Source organism: Cimex lectularius, unplaced genomic scaffold (assembly GCF_000648675.2).
Source record: "Cimex lectularius strain Harlan isolate CLEC.00 unplaced genomic scaffold, Clec_2.1 scaffold236, whole genome shotgun sequence".
NCBI classification, from domain to species: Eukaryota; Metazoa; Arthropoda; class Insecta; order Hemiptera; family Cimicidae; genus Cimex; species Cimex lectularius.
In genome coordinates this window covers 424,427-440,544 of record NW_019392957.1, presented here as the reverse complement: position 1 = coordinate 440,544, position 16,118 = coordinate 424,427, and the positions used below count along the sequence as shown (strand labels likewise).

The following is a 16,118-nucleotide window of genomic DNA, read 5'->3' as shown; positions in this document are numbered from 1 at the left end:
GTGATGTTGATTTTTTACGTGCTTATTAGGTTTTACCGAAAAGTTGGAATATGAAATATGAAAAGACCAACAGGGTCTGACTCTATTATAAATACCTTCGTTCCCCTACTAATTAAAGAGTAATAACTACAGCGTTTAACTATAGAACTGTACAAATCGAGGCGAATAAATTTAGCAGGGCTAATACGAAGATTGAGTGTAATGTGTGTGTGTGTCAAGGGTCTAATTAAGGAGCCCGGTGTAGCTGGCATAAATCAAACCAGGGTGGTTTACAAAAGGGGAATGCCAGAGGGATGTCTTTTACACCAATTAGAAAGGTAACATTTCTTCTCTTGAAAATTTAAACCCCGGACGGAAATAGTTTACAAATACGGTTGCACTACAAAATCTGAGTTTTTTTTTGCGACCTCTTGCTTCTTTCTTCCATGTGCTGAAAGTAGAACTAAATTTACCTGATATTGAAGGGTAGGCGGAGTATGCTGCCGCTGCAACTGCAGAGGCGGTGTCGAGATGGTGGGCGGCTGCAGGGTCGTGGAGGCGGTGCTGGGGGTGCCAACTTGCCGCCTCTTTGTACTGATGAGCTGGTAAAAGGAGGCCCCCGCCGTACTGCATGTTGTGCTGGTGGTATTCGTGTACCGCTCTGCAAATGATAAAAACAAATAAGGATCGTCAGGGAATCAAGAATGAAGAGGACTTTTTCACCTTTGCGTTATATTTGTAGAATTAAATAGATAAACTGATTGTTTATTTAACGTTTTATTCCGACAGCTACTGCAACTTGTACCGAAAGTGAAAAGATTCCCGTGAGAAGTCCCCCGGATGACATGGGTATTTGTAATCTCGTACGTAAATGGTGGCGACTACAAGAGTTTAGGGAGTCGTTTTTGTCTCAACCCTTCAACAGGATTTATGGCCGGCCTCAAATCCTACCTCTTTTATCGGAAATTACTAAAAAAAAGAAAAATAAAAAAGAGAAAAAAGCCGGTGGGATTTATACGCCGACCTAGGTATATATTCCGGGGATGGAAAGTGAAATCTCAACTTGGGATCTGGATCTTTGTCCGAAAGGTTTGGTTAATTGGGGGTCAACGAGGCTCGGTTCAATTTTTTTTTGTTTTTAAATAAGTATTTATTTTATTCTTACAAATTAAAAACCCATTGGATTATACGACCATGGATAGTAATAAAACGATGAGCTATATTCAAAGCATGTGAAAATGCTGAGAAACTACTTTCAAACAATCGTTCGTGAGAATTCTTCTTCTATGGGTTCTTCTGGTCTCGCGGATTTTTATTAATCTGGTCTCAGCCATATTTTGTCTACGATAAGAGTCTAGATAAAAATATTCTCAAGGAATTTTGAATTTTTTTAATCCTCGATACGGTTTAAAAAAATCAGATTGAAACTGCAGAGATCCACGTTCTCCAGATCTCTTACTCAAACACCATCAGATATTTTTATCATATGGCGAAAATTTGGCCAACACAAAAAAAGGTATCTTGGAAAAAGTTTGAATTTTGTCGACAAATTTGGCAAGACAGAGGGATTCCATCTGGAACTTCTGAATACACTGCTTCCAAACACACTTTTTGATAGAATTCTTCGTATCCGGGTACGCCGAGGCTCGTTACTTAAAATCTATGAGATACTTTTGCCTCAGATGGCGAAAATTTGGCCAACAAAGAAAGGTATCTTGGAAAAAGTTTGAATTTTGTCGACAAATTTGGCAAGACAGAGGGATTGCGTCTGGAACTTCTGAATACACTGCTTCCAAACACACTTTTTGATAGAATTCTTCGTATCCGGGTTCGCCGAGTCTCGTTACTTAAAATCTATCAGATATTTTTGCCTCAGATGGCGAAAATTTGGCCAACAAAAAAACGTATCTTGGAAAAAGTTTGGCAAGACTGACGGATAAAATTTGTAACTTGTGAGAAATATCGATTTCAAACATTCTTTTTTATAGAATTAATTAATTCTTTGACCATGGGTTCAAACCACTCACCTATTTGTATTAGTCTGACGTTTTTGACTAGTCATACATATTTTGTCTACGATAAAAGTATAGATAAGAAACATTCTCTTTTGCCCATGAATGTGGGTAAAAAATTAGATGGAAATTACAGAGAAATTACGCTTCCGAACTTTTCTTTATGTAACATTTTGCGAATCCGGGTTCACCGGGTCTTTATGACTTAAAATCTATCAGATATCTCCCTCAGATGGTGTAAATTTGGCCAACCAAATAAAGTCTCTTGAAAAAGTTAGAATTTCGTCAACAAACCTGGCAAGACAGATAAATTTTTCCTACGATACGAGTCGTAGACTGAAATTGCAGAGAAATTACGCTTTCGACCTTTTCTTTATTTAACATTCTGCGAATCCGGATTCATCGGCTCTGGTGACAAAATCTATCAGATATCTCCCTCAGATGGTGTAAATTTGGCCAACCAAAAAAAGTCTCTTGAAAAAGTTAGAATTTCGTCAACAAACCTGGCAAGACAGACAAATTTTTCCTACTATAAGATTCTAGATTAAAAAAAAAAACTTCTCTTTTGAACCAAAACTTTTGAATTTTATCCCCAATGAGGATAAAAAACAGATTGAAATTGCTGAGAAATTACGCTTAGGAGCTATCTATTATTTAAAGTTTTTCAATTCTGATTTCGAAAATTTGTCCAACAAAAAAATGAACCTTGAAAAAAATTTGAATTTTGTCGAAAACTTTGACAGACAGATGTATCAAATCTTCAACTTGTAAGAAACGCCGTTTTCGAACACCCTTTTTGATAGAAGTGTCCGACTATGGGTCTTCTTGGTCTCGCTGGTTTATTATTCTGATGCTACCAAACCGCCATATTTTGTCTACAATAAAAGTCTAGACAAAAACCTTCTATTGTGTTCAAAAGGTGGAATTTTATCCTAGTAAAAAAAGGTTTAAGGCAAATGATACACATTGATAATGAATGAAAAAATCTAAATTAAACTGCAAACAATTGATTGTTAAATAATAGTAAACTTGGAAAAAGCTTAAATATAGCAAATAAGTTTTTATAGTAGACACTTTTTAAATTATTGTTATTATATTATTTCTTTTTTGCCTTGCAATTCTCGACTAAGAACATAGTAAACATAATTTTATATTAACTTAAAAATCTCACTGGCACTCTCAACACGACACACAAGAATGGCACAATTACAAAGAAAACAAAGACTCTGAGTGAGTAGAAATACTTTGATTGATATAAAAAATATATTTTGCATTGTATAAATTCACTTTTCCACATCCTAAATGTATTTGTTAAATGTAAACAATGTTTGTAAATCCGAGGCCCTGAAGATGATCTCAATAAAGATCGAAACGTTGGCACGGTAAAGAAAATGTTTTCCTGAAACCTACATCACACCAGACCGCATCTCACGATTTCTGAATAATTATCGATTAACGGGCACTAATCACTACACTTTAATATTGGTAAATAAATAAATGGAGGCACGGCTGAAACCTACATGGATTTTTTAACTCTGGGTTCACCTGTTCCCTTCTTCATCAGAATGTCGGCTAACTTTATATTAGAAAAAAATGACTTTAAGATTGGTAAGGAGAGAAAGAATTTATTTTTGATTGTGATATAATTGAGATGTCAGGCGCACAAAAGAGAGATTGCGAATTGATATTGTTTTTACCGACTTAACCAACTACGAAACGTCGATATAAAAGGAAAAACGGCGACTTTCAGCCAGAACGAGTATCGAAGGTTTGCACGTCATTTGTTTGGTGGTCAAACTGGCCGATGTAATTTGTAGTCGGCGGTTTCACCCCCTTTTTCTACTGGCCGACCAATGATCTCGTCCTTTGTAAATTCTTCACCAAGGATTTCAATATCTGGTTGCAGAAACGGCGTTGCTTGACCACTTTTACACGCTGACTGGGGAACAATTTGTAGAAAATAGCACAAAGTCCTACTAAGAAAGAAGAAGAAAAAGTTTAGAAGAAATTTTGATTCTTGAACGACAAATTATATATCTATTTCATTGCAATTCCATAATTGTTTAATCCATTATTTTCTAAGATCACATGATTGTAATTGTGAGATTATTCTTGAACAGCATGGTCGTTCTTTTCCGGACATTCTATTACCACTAACCTTTTTTATTATCAAAAAGCCTTCTCCAAACATTTGACATGGTCATTATCTCTGTTTCAGTCGCATGACAATTCGTTAAAATGGTTAGTCTTACTAGTGAATAAATAATTCAACGTAGTAAAGTAAATTTGGAGTGCTGGAGTCTAATCTTTATAAATGACCATCCGGTTTTACTGCTACACAATTTTTGTTTTATGGAGATTTCAAAAATCGTCTAAGTATACAGTGACTCTCCTTTTGTTGCAATCTACTGATAAACTTAGTTTCTCGGGTCAAATTAATTTTTTAACTTTAAACATTATATATTTTAAATGTTCTTTTTATGTAACATGAAAAAAGGGACCGTATAACCCTCATATTAACCGTGCACAATCAAAAATGAATTAATTCTAAAATCATCACGTTTGCAATTATTCAAGAATTATGGTCTTTCTGTATACGATAAACAAATTATTGGGTATTTTATTAGAAGATATTTTTATTATAATTTTTATATTTTATTGTACTACATTTTTATTAATCTTTCTTACTTTGCTTTTACTTATTAAAAACATATTAATATTGACTATTTACAGACCAGTTTTACAAGACTTTTAGAAAATATTTTTAAAAAATTTTATACGGATCAAATACATATGAACATAACTAGAAAAAGACAAATTTTAATGGTAAAGTTTAACCTAAAATAAAAAAAGAATAACAATTGAAAAAGTTGAAATTAAAATGAAAAAGTTGCATATTAGATAGAAATTTCACTAATTTCGTGGTCCGCTTGACGAATTAATATATTACAATCAATCTTAACTAAAAACCTTAATTGATTGTTAGATAGAAAAGTTCAAATTACACCGCAAAAGTGAAATAATAAATGTAAAAGGCGAAATTTATATAGAAAAAAATTAATACAAAAAGGAAAAGTTTAAATTAACGAGAAAAAAGTCGAATATTAAAAAGAAAAGTCTAAATTATAAAGGAAAAATATAATATAAAATGGATAATTAAAAATTAAAATGGAAGAAATTGAATAATAAATGGGAAATTAGAAATTAAAGAGGAAAAAGTAGAATAATAAATATTAACGTCGAAATGAAAATGGAAAACAAGTAATATTAAATGAACTGAAAAGCAAAACTCGAATGAAAACGTTTAAATTAAAAAAGAAAAAGTTCAATAATAAACGCAAAAGGAAATTAAAATAGAACAAAGATTGATATTAAATAGAAATGTTGAAATTAAAATGAAAACACTGCATAATAATTGTAAAGGTTGAAATTAAAATAGAAAAAGTTTAACATTAAATGAAAAAAACGAAATTAAAATCGAAAAAAGTCGAATATTAAATGGAAAAGTTTAAATTAAAAAGGAAACAGTTGAATATAAAATGGATAATTAGAAATTAAAACGAAAAAAGTTGAATAGCAAATTATTTCGATATAAAAACGGAAAGAAGTTTAATATTAAAATAAATTTAAAAAAAATCCAAAAAGACGTTTAATATTAAATAGAAAACTTTAACTTAAAATTAAAAAAGTCGAATAATAAATGGAAAAGTCTGAAAATTGTAAATGTTTATTTATTGTTTACCTATGTTTCAGGAGGAATATAAATTTCAATTTTGTAAAATTAATGTTTCATCATATTTTCGGAAACAACCACAAAGCAAATAAAAATATTTCATAATCGCGTCTAAAACCAGAAAACCAACCAAATTTATGCCATATAGTACCTTCCTTTCATAGGACAATGTCATGGAACACCTCCACAATTTTAATCATATAATTAATAAATCGTTACCTGTGGTGGTGGTACTGTTGGTAGTGGGAGTGCCATGGTTCAGAAGTCGTGGCACAATGGTACATACTAGGTTCTGCACCGTGGTACCCAGCGTCGCCGCTACTCGAGCTGCTGTTGGAATTGCTGTTCCAGAAGGACGGTGGGAAGTTCCTGGACGTCATTGGAGACCAGTCTGAAACACAACGAACAATTGAAAAAACAAGGGTCAGAACATGGAAGAATACATTTTTGATAAAGTTTAAAAGGATAAATGATTTTGTACGCGGATGGGGAGGTCGAATTTGATGAGATTGTGTGCCAAGAAAATCATAAAACTTTTCTCATTTTTCATCCAAAAGTAAAAAAAGGTCATATTTTTAAAATTTATGTTTTTACTATTTATTGATCTAAAGTTTTTAATATTAAATCTATTAGAGTTCGTGCTCCGATTGACCAAATAACTTTGTTCTATTAACTAATCTTTATGTAAGGTATTGGTTCAGATAAAAAAGTCAGTGTCATGAGCGGGATTCGAACCCACGACCCAGATGGGAAGTTGGTGTCGATAGCTCAAGTGGTAGACCAGCGGCGTATTTAGCCTATTTTTTTTTTTACTCAACCAATACCTTCCATGAAGATTAATTAATTGAAAAACGTTTTTAATATTGTGGACTTCAGCTATTTGTTAAGTAAATCTATTATTTAGGTTCTTACAAGTAAATCCTTATTCGTTTTACCTTTTTGATAAATTTACATATATTTTATGTTTTTTCTTATATATTAACTGTTCTGTTGACTATAACATTACATAAAATGTATTTATTTAATATATAATATATTGAGTTTTTTTTAAAGGACGGTGTAGGAGGTAATGGTTGCATTTTGTAAGTTGTAAGTCAGACTTTGCATTTTAAATTGTGGTTTGTTTCCATTTTAAAATAAAAATTTCATTATTTGGAGTTTTAAAGTGAGAGGAGCTTTTTGCAGAACCGTCACGTTTTCGACCGGAACGGTTGGACTTTCCTTCCCCACAGAGGGGCCGGCCTGACTGCAATTATTTCGGAATGCCGGGTGTCTTTTTTTTCTTTTTCTTTGTCGTTTTCTTCTCTTTTCCCTCTTCTGTCCCGAGACGAACCGCCATTGCTCTTCGCCGAGGCAATTTTCCCCTCTACCTTTTGCTCGGCGAGTTCCTCCACTTATCGGGACGTCCATCTCACAGCGTGCCGAGCAGAAAACGCTTACATTTTCTAAAAAGCCGTTATCATTTTGTACTTACGAGCCTGCTTATCAAGGCGATCAAACACGACAGTTTATACCGCTTGTAATATATAAACAACGTAATATATTTCAAATTATATTGTCAAGAATTTTTTTCTATTAAATAAACTCGTAACAATACAGTTTATCTTATAATCCATTCGCATATATTTATATATTTAAAAAATATGGAAAAGTTTCTATGCTTAAACAACAATTAGAACATACAAGACATGGAGAATGATTTTAGTGAGATTTTTACAACTCTTAGGCCAAAGATTTTGCCAATTCTTTCATTTTATTTCGCTTTTCTTATATATGTTTTAGCCTAAAAAGGAGTTGATTGAATAACTCTGGTCCGCCTGGCCTCGCTATTATTTCCTCATTCCAGACGTTTCATAGGACAATTCCTTCAGACGATTTGACATTGTAATCACCTCACACGGTTAAAAGTACGAAGTGAGGTTCTCTGGTGATAAACGGATAGTGACCCGAACAGCGGAGGGCACCATGAATCCAAAAATTTCGAAGAATTCGAACAATGGCGTTTGGAATTCTTGTTCCCGAGCGCCACCGTTTTTACACCAGGAGCGAATCCTCTTTTTGTCTTGAGGAGGAAGACGGCCTTCGAGTTTTGCCCCAGTGACACCGACGAATATAGAATTTCCCACGGGCTAGATAGGCTCCAGAAAAGAACGCTTTGATAAATATTATACTAGAACTACTCTTTTTGTCTAACATGCCAAGCTAATTGAAACACTGTAATAATATAGTCGCCTTATCGAAAACCTACTGGTGTGAGCGTCAACAGTTCCTGTAATGCCTATCTTTTTGACGGACACCAATTGCACCTGGACACCAAAGGATGTCTTGCACCATGTACCATCGATACAACATTCTATTTTTGACGGAGTTGTACACCAGTCGCATGTACTGTCAAATACCTTGACATGACATGAGTGAAATATATATTTCAAACATCTTCGGCATCATCTGTACACCGCCTTTATCGGGGGTCTTGAGTAAACATAACAGAACCTAAGCATATACTTCAGACCAATTACCATCGATTTCATCCTAAATTGACACCGTTCAAAATAAATAAATGAGTGATAAAACTAGGTGCTGACAAATAAATAAATCGTTAAAAATAAGTATAGTAGAAATAAGGAGGGAAAATTCAAAATATGGGGTTGAGATGGGAAGTTAGTGTCCGAGTGGATCGAGGTCACGATAGCTCACGTGGTAGAGCAGCAGCGTATCAAGCCGAAGATCGTGGGTTCGAATCCCGCTCGTGCCAATGATTTTTTATCTCAACTGAAAACCTTAATTAATTGTTAAAAATAAGATTTTTAGATTGATTTACTACCCCAGCGTCAGAAATAGTATACAGAGTGTTCGGCTACTCGTGTTACAAACTTTGCCAGAAGATTCTACATTCAAAATGGAACCAAAAAGTCCCAATTAACTATGGTCCGAATCTCAACAGTTTCGGGGTTATACCCCTTTTTCTGATTTTTTAACATTTCACGACCTTGTTTGAAATAAACAACGATAACTCCAAAACTGAAAGGTTTTGGACAAATCCGTGGATACCATTGACAAGTACGTTAAATTATTTTTTTTTTCAAAGTTGGTGAACTTACTATGGTCAGTCTAAATTGTTATTGTTATTTCCAAACCTAAAGACCAGTAAATTTAAGAAAACGTACGCCATTTAATATCCTTTTTAGTGGCATAAATGCTTTTTTAATTACTTTTTCAAAGATGAAGCAATTGATGAAGGATAGGAAAAAACCGTGGCTTACATATTGGTGGAAAGATTAATAATAATAAAAAATAAAAAAAACTTAAGGAAATTTTGAATAAATTTATTAAACGTCGTAAAACTCTTTTATTCCTGGGAATAATAAAATAATCCTTTAATCAAAGTTGCAGCCGGTTGATAAATAAGTAAACACTTGCACCTTTTTTTCGGTTTCGAGTCTAAATTAATCAAAACATTTAATAAATTTATTCAAAATTTCCTTAAGTTTTTGTTTTTTAATCTTTCCACTTTACCAATCCGTCAACCAGGGTGTTTCCTTCAATTTCTTCATCTTTGAAATATAATTTGAAATTAATAAAGCAATTACACTACTAAAAAGGATATTAAATGGAGTACGTTTTCTGAAATTTGCTGGTCTCTACGTTTGGAAATAATAGTTTAGAATGACCATAGTAAGTTTTATGTTTAGGTAATTTTTTTTCTTAATGTTCTGGCTACTAAAACGCTTATTTCACTAACGTTTACATGTTTAGACTTGATCACATCTTTTTGGATATTTATCGAGGTTTTCAATAATATCATCGGATTTGTTCAAAACCTTTCAATTTTGGAGTTTTCATTGTATTTTTGAAACAAGGTCGTGAAATTTTAAAAAAATCAGAAAAAGTGGAATAACTTCGAAACTGTTGAGATTCGGACCATAGTTAATTAGGACTTTTTGGTTCCATTTTGAATGTAGAATCTACTGGCAAAATCTGTAACACTAGTAGCCAAACGCCCTGTATAGAAGGAACTGGACTTGTCCAGAGTCAGTGAGATTCTTCAGACCATGCGCCATCGACATAACCTTTCCTTCAACTCTCATTCAATTTCAATATATACAAACAATAAAACTAAAAGAAAGATTTTTACACACTGCACTATTTTGGTATGGCAGTTAGATTTGGTGGTTTCACACAATCTGCCCAACTGTTGCAGTATTGTCCTCTTTCTTTGGACTGTGTATTCCCAGTTCTACAGATTTATTTATGTCGAGACTAGCTTCTTCGTTTCAACACTTCTTCCATCTAAGAGTTTTCGGTCAAAATGGAATTCAGGAAGCGAACGTTTCGAAATCATTCTCCAATTCCGAATTTCAGCCTCCGGCTTGATCCACTTGTCAAATAAATATTACATCAGACGAGTCTGTTTCTTGAGAAAACGAAAACAAAACAAAAATTCCAGGCTATTTGTCCCAACAATCCGGACTATCCCGACCGGTTTTTCGTATGTTTAAAATTTGAAATGAAGACGCACGACAACCTAAGTCCCAAGCCGACAGAGAGTCGTCGTTAGCGGTTTTGTCAACAAAAACTGTGTATAATTTCTTGTATTTGTTTTAATCCAAACTAAGATCATTTTTTCTCTTTTATCATCTTGATGATGTGACATTTGGTTTATGAGTAATTTCAGCAAGCACCGAAAGTGAGTGTTAAAATATCAAACAAAAACCTCGTCTGAAAACATCGTGATAAAAAACCAATTTTAAAAATAAAAATTGATTTGTAGCATTATCTACGTTTAAAATGTTGAACAAAAATATCGATATTCACAATATACAACAAAACCATCGATATCCAAAACCGATTTTTATAAAACAATCTCAAACACCGATATTAAGAATTCGATTTTCCAAATATCGCACGAAAACTTTGTTAAATCATCTTTTTTAAAAAAAGCCCATTTTTTTTAAAGTCGACAGGAATACTGGTAACAATGAACGAAATGTTTAAAATGTCGAATTATAACTTAGTTATTCATAATAACGACATGAAACATAGATGTTTAATTCATCGATATTAAGAAATCGATTTTCCAAATATCGAACAAAACATCAATTTTTAATTCAACGATGTTAAAAAGTAAATTTTTTATTTTTTATTATGGGATGCAAAGTTTGACTCGTAATAAAAGGCTAATGTTTCAAATATGGAATGAAAAGAACAATCGTAACAACGAGCGAAAGAATCGATATTTAAAAGTCAATCAATCACATCAATGTTAAAAATCGATTTTTTAAATATTGAACGAACAATTGGATTTGAAAAACAGTCCATTTTGTTCTTAGATATTTGGCAAAATTACTATTGAATAACGATGATTTAAATATCGAAGTTTTAGCTTGTTATTATGAATATCTATTCAATAAAAATTTTAAACAAAACTATCTGTGTTAAAAAAATCGATTTTATAAATATAGGACAAAAAGATCAACTTGTAGCACGGAGCTAAATCATCGATTTTTAAAATGTCTAACATAACCTGGATATGAATAATAACGACTTGAAGCATAGATCTTTAATTAATCGATATTAAGAAATCGATTTTCCAAATATCGAACAAAACATAAATTTTTAATTCAACGATGCTAAAAACTTAATTTTTTATTATGGGATGAACAAGTTGACTCGTAACATAGGGCTAAATCATTGATATTTAAAATTTAAAAAAAATCAATTATCATAATAACGAATTACAACTTCGATTTTAAACCCATCGATATTACGAAGTCGATTTTCCAAATATCGAGCTAAATAATCGAAGTTGAAAGGTCGATTTTTTAAATATGGAATGAAAAGGACGTCACAACGAGCAAAACTATAGATATTCAAAAGTCAATCAATCGCATCAATGTTAACAATTCATTTTTTAGTATCGAACACGGTTAGGTTTGAAAAAACAGTCGATTTTTTTTATATTGCACAAAATTACTGTTTAATAACAATGGCATAAATATCGATGTTTTAATTTGTTATTATGAATATCGAGTCAATAAAAATTTCAAACAAAACCATTTGTGTTAAAAAAAATCGTTTTATAAATATAGGATAGATCAACTTCAAATCAAATCATCAATGTTTAAACTGTCACACTATAATATCGACATTCACAATAACAAACTACTCATCGATTTTTAAACGATCGATAGTAAAAAATCGATTGTCCAAATATCAATCAAAAAGGCGGGCTCGTTACATGAACTAAAGCATGAATCCATTTTTAACATGTCCAAAATATTGATTTCAAAACTATCGATTTTCGAAACATCGACTTTTAAATTATTGTTATTAAGTGTAGATTTTTCAAATATCGATGGAAAAGGGCAAAAATCTAACCTAAAAATTATCGCACAAGTCGAAAACATTAATGACCAAACTGTCGATTTTGAAAACATCGATATTTAAATTATGGATGGTAAAATCTTAGATTAGTCGGAAAATGCCGACTCGTAACATCGAGCAAAGCACAGCTAAAAAGTAAAGATCGAACTCCAAACCATCGATATTTTAAAGGAAGACAAATATATCAGTAAAATTAATACAGCGCTGTTTTAAATGTAAGATTTAACTGATAGCCAATCGCCATTTTCTTTTTTAGTATTGTCAATTGAATTTTTACGCCAATATTGCTTCAAGCAATCCAATCTTATCAGCAATAGCAATCATTAAACATATTCGAATCTTATAAAGATATAAATGAATAAAGGTGGAAAATTCGAGACAACGGTTACTAGACATTCCTCCGGTATGAACACAAAACTAAAAAGGAATTTATCGCCTTTAACATATGTTTAGACACCGGGGACTTGTCAAGGATACAATTTGTATAATAAGGATATAAGGAGAGCCGATAGGAGCCGGGAGGGGAGATAAATAAAATAAAGGGAGAAGAGCCGAGTTTCGGGATATTTCGGCCTGGGGACTCAAAGGAAGATCGGCATTCCAGAAACCGGAGCAGGATGGGGAAAGGACGTTGGAAGCGCACAAACTACTTGTATTTATATTTGTCAGCCAGGGCGACTAATTAGCCCGCGGTTCGGACGTGAACTCAGCCTTTATCGATAATACCGATAAAACCTAGGTGTCCGCAATTACACGGGTCCTTCGAAAGGAGCGATTTGTAGGACGTCGGGATTGGTCTTTTTCCTTCTTTTTGCCCGTTCCTTTGGCGGTCGCCCAATAAGGAATTCGGATGGATTCATCCTTGCCGCTCTCGGAAGACTTTCGAGAATTCATAACGCGTTTTATCGCCCTATGACAACACTGCAGAGATCGCCCTTTTTCATCTGCCTCGCATCGTCGTCTAATATATAAAGGAAAGGGTATCTCGTACGAAAACGTAAACATCAAAACAGGCAAACACACTGACAACGTGTATAGATCGCCAGGGATAAAAAGGCAGATGCTGCTTCGATGATCGCTGACATTCCCTCTACAAGCGAAATAAAATAAGAACCTGATAATCGAAGATGATGATGAACAATGGCTCAATAGGCAAACACGCCGGAATTATGTATATACTCTTGCACTTAGATTTGCCGAAATCACCAAGGACAAATTCTTTGTGATGCTTCCATAACGATTAATGACAAATACATACATAAATTGATGATGATAGACAGTTTACCTAATCGAACAAAATGATTAAAATTAAAAAGTTCGATTTTACAAATACCGAACGAAAAATCAACTTAATCATCAAAAATCAAAAAATCATCTAACAAATGACTCTTTACATCTAGCAGAATTCCCGATTTTTTAAATTTTAATTTTATTTTTATTATTATTAAATGGCCTTCAACCACTATGGGTCATTTAGGCCGGATTCCCGATGTTTAAAATTCGAACAATAACCTAGATATTGATAATAAAGGGCTAAAACGTCAAAACTTAACCCATCGATATCGAAAATTCGATTTTTCAATATGGAACGAAAATATTGGTCTATGAATATCGATTTCTCAAACATCGAACAAAAAGAACAATCATCGATGTATACTAATTTAACAAATGCATCGATATTCATAATAACAAACTAAAACATCGATGTTTAAACAATCGATATTAATAGTCGATTAAATATCGAACATAAACCTCGATTTTTAATTGAACGGTGTCAAAAACATCGATTTTTTATTATTGGACGAAAAGGTCGACTCGTAACATTCAGCTAATTCATCGATGTATAATGATTTAACAAAAGCAACTATATTGAAAATAAACTAAAATGTCGATATTTAAACAATCGCTATAAAATAGTCGATTTGCCAAATATTGAACAAAAATATCTATATTTAATTCGACGATGTTAGAAACGTCGATTTTTTATAATTGGACGAAAGCATCGATGCGTAACATCCAGCTAAATCATCGATGTATAATGAGTTAACAAAAGCATAGATATTTATAATAACAAACTAAAATATCGATATTTAAACAATTGATATTAAATAGTCGTTTTGACGAATATCGAACGTAAACTTCTATTTTTTAATTCGATGATGTTAATAACGTCGATTTGGATTATTAAGAGACGAAAAAGTCGTAACATCAAATTAAATCATTTTTCTATAATGAGTTAACAAACATATCGATATTCATAATAACAAACTAAATATCGATAATTAAACAATCGCTATAAAATAGTCGATACGATTGAACAAAAGTATCTATTTTTAATTCCTCGATGTTAGAAACGTCGATTTTTTTATAATTGGACAAAAAGTTCGACTCGTAACATCAAGCTAAATCATCGATATATAATGATTTAACAAAAGCATCGATATTCATAATAACACACTAAAATATCGATATTTAAACAATCGCTATAAAATATTCGATTTGCCAAATATCGAACAAAAACGTCTATTTTTTATTGAAGGGTGTTAAAAAGTCAAAAAGTCGATTTGTTTAAATTATGGGACGAATAAGGTTGACTCGTAACATCGAGCTAGATCATCGATGTTTAATCATTTAATAAAAGCAATAATTATAATCAATTAATTAATATTTACGAAAGGTATTGGTTGAGATAAAAAAGTCAGTGTCACGAGCGGGATTCGAACCCACGACGTTCGGCTAAATACGCCGCTGCTCTACCACTTGAGCTATCGTGACTTCCATCCGCTCGGACACTAACTCCCATCTCAACCTCACCTCTCGAATTTTCTCTCCTTTTTGCCATTTTTCAAATGTTGTGTAATCTATTTGATTCTCGGCGACAAATGAAATGGCCACGGAGAGCTTAGTGAAGATATACTTCATTTTAACTTATTAAATGCATTACAGTTCGTGGTCCGATTGACCAATTTTTTTTTCAATTAATTAATCTTTATGTAAGGTATTGGTTGAGATAAAAAAGTCAGTTCAGGATAGCTCAAGTGGTAGAGCAGCGGCGTGTTTAGCCGAAGGTCGTGGGTTCGAATCCCTCTCATGACACTGACTTCTTTATCTCAACCAATACCTTTCATAAATATTAATTGATTGAAAAAAGTTAATTGGTCAATCGGACCACGAACTGTAATGGATTTAATATTTATAATGACAAACTAAAACCTCGATATTTAAACAATCGATATTAGTGTAGACATCTTACCAAATGTCGAATAAAAACACCGACTTTTTAACAATGCTTTTATATTTTTAACACCAATGATTCACTCGATGTATCGATTGTTTTTTCAAATTCAACTGTACGTTCAATATTAGAAAAATCGATTTGTAACATTGATATTTGATTGATTTTTCAATATCGATGGTTTCAGTAGTTGTTACGAGTGTCCTTTTCGTTCCACATTTGAAAAATCGAGCGCTCGACTTCGATATTTGGAAAACCGACTTACTAGATGGGTTTAAAATTAAAAATTAAAAATAAAATGATTGGTGATAGGTTAGTGTGCTACTATTAAGCCAAAGTTTATCTCAAAAAGTAACCAATTTCCTTCTGTCACGATTAATAATTGAGATACGTTGTAATAGTGCACCCGTAGATTTTTTGTCCCAAGCAGTATCCTTGGCCAATACATCTGCCAGCTTTCCACCGTGAACGTGTGCCTTTATCCGTTTTATCTCGATATGTCATCGAAAAACTAAAGAAATCAACCTAACCGTTTTCAAAGCTAGGTGTGGGCCTGAATGATCAGATAGTAATCAGTACAAACGAATTGTATGAAACATCACTGTTTTGATGGTATTGTTCTCTGTCGTGGATCATCATGTTAAAAACGTCGATTAAAAAAATCACATTGATACTAAAAACATCAACCGAAATGATCGAAATTCTAAATTACTACGTACAAATTTGAAGCTTTAAACTTTGACCCTATACATCGATGTTAAACTTTTCACATACT

At 32.7% G+C, this 16,118-nt stretch overlaps 1 protein-coding gene across 3 annotated transcripts in view; it reads right to left on the bottom strand.

The window, feature by feature from the left end:
- The window catches only part of LOC106666424 (protein vestigial), a 120,448-nt gene that overhangs the window by 17,750 nt on the left and 86,580 nt on the right, over positions 1-16,118 (bottom strand). For all 3 annotated transcript variants that reach the window (XM_024229461.1, XM_014393616.2, XM_014393617.2), the window contains exons 4-5: positions 5,944-6,115; positions 453-640 (exon numbers count right to left, since the gene is read on the bottom strand). In XM_024229461.1, coding sequence (XP_024085229.1) covers positions 453-640; positions 5,944-6,115 — 360 coding nt within the window. The remainder of the gene's footprint in view (positions 1-452; positions 641-5,943; positions 6,116-16,118) is intronic.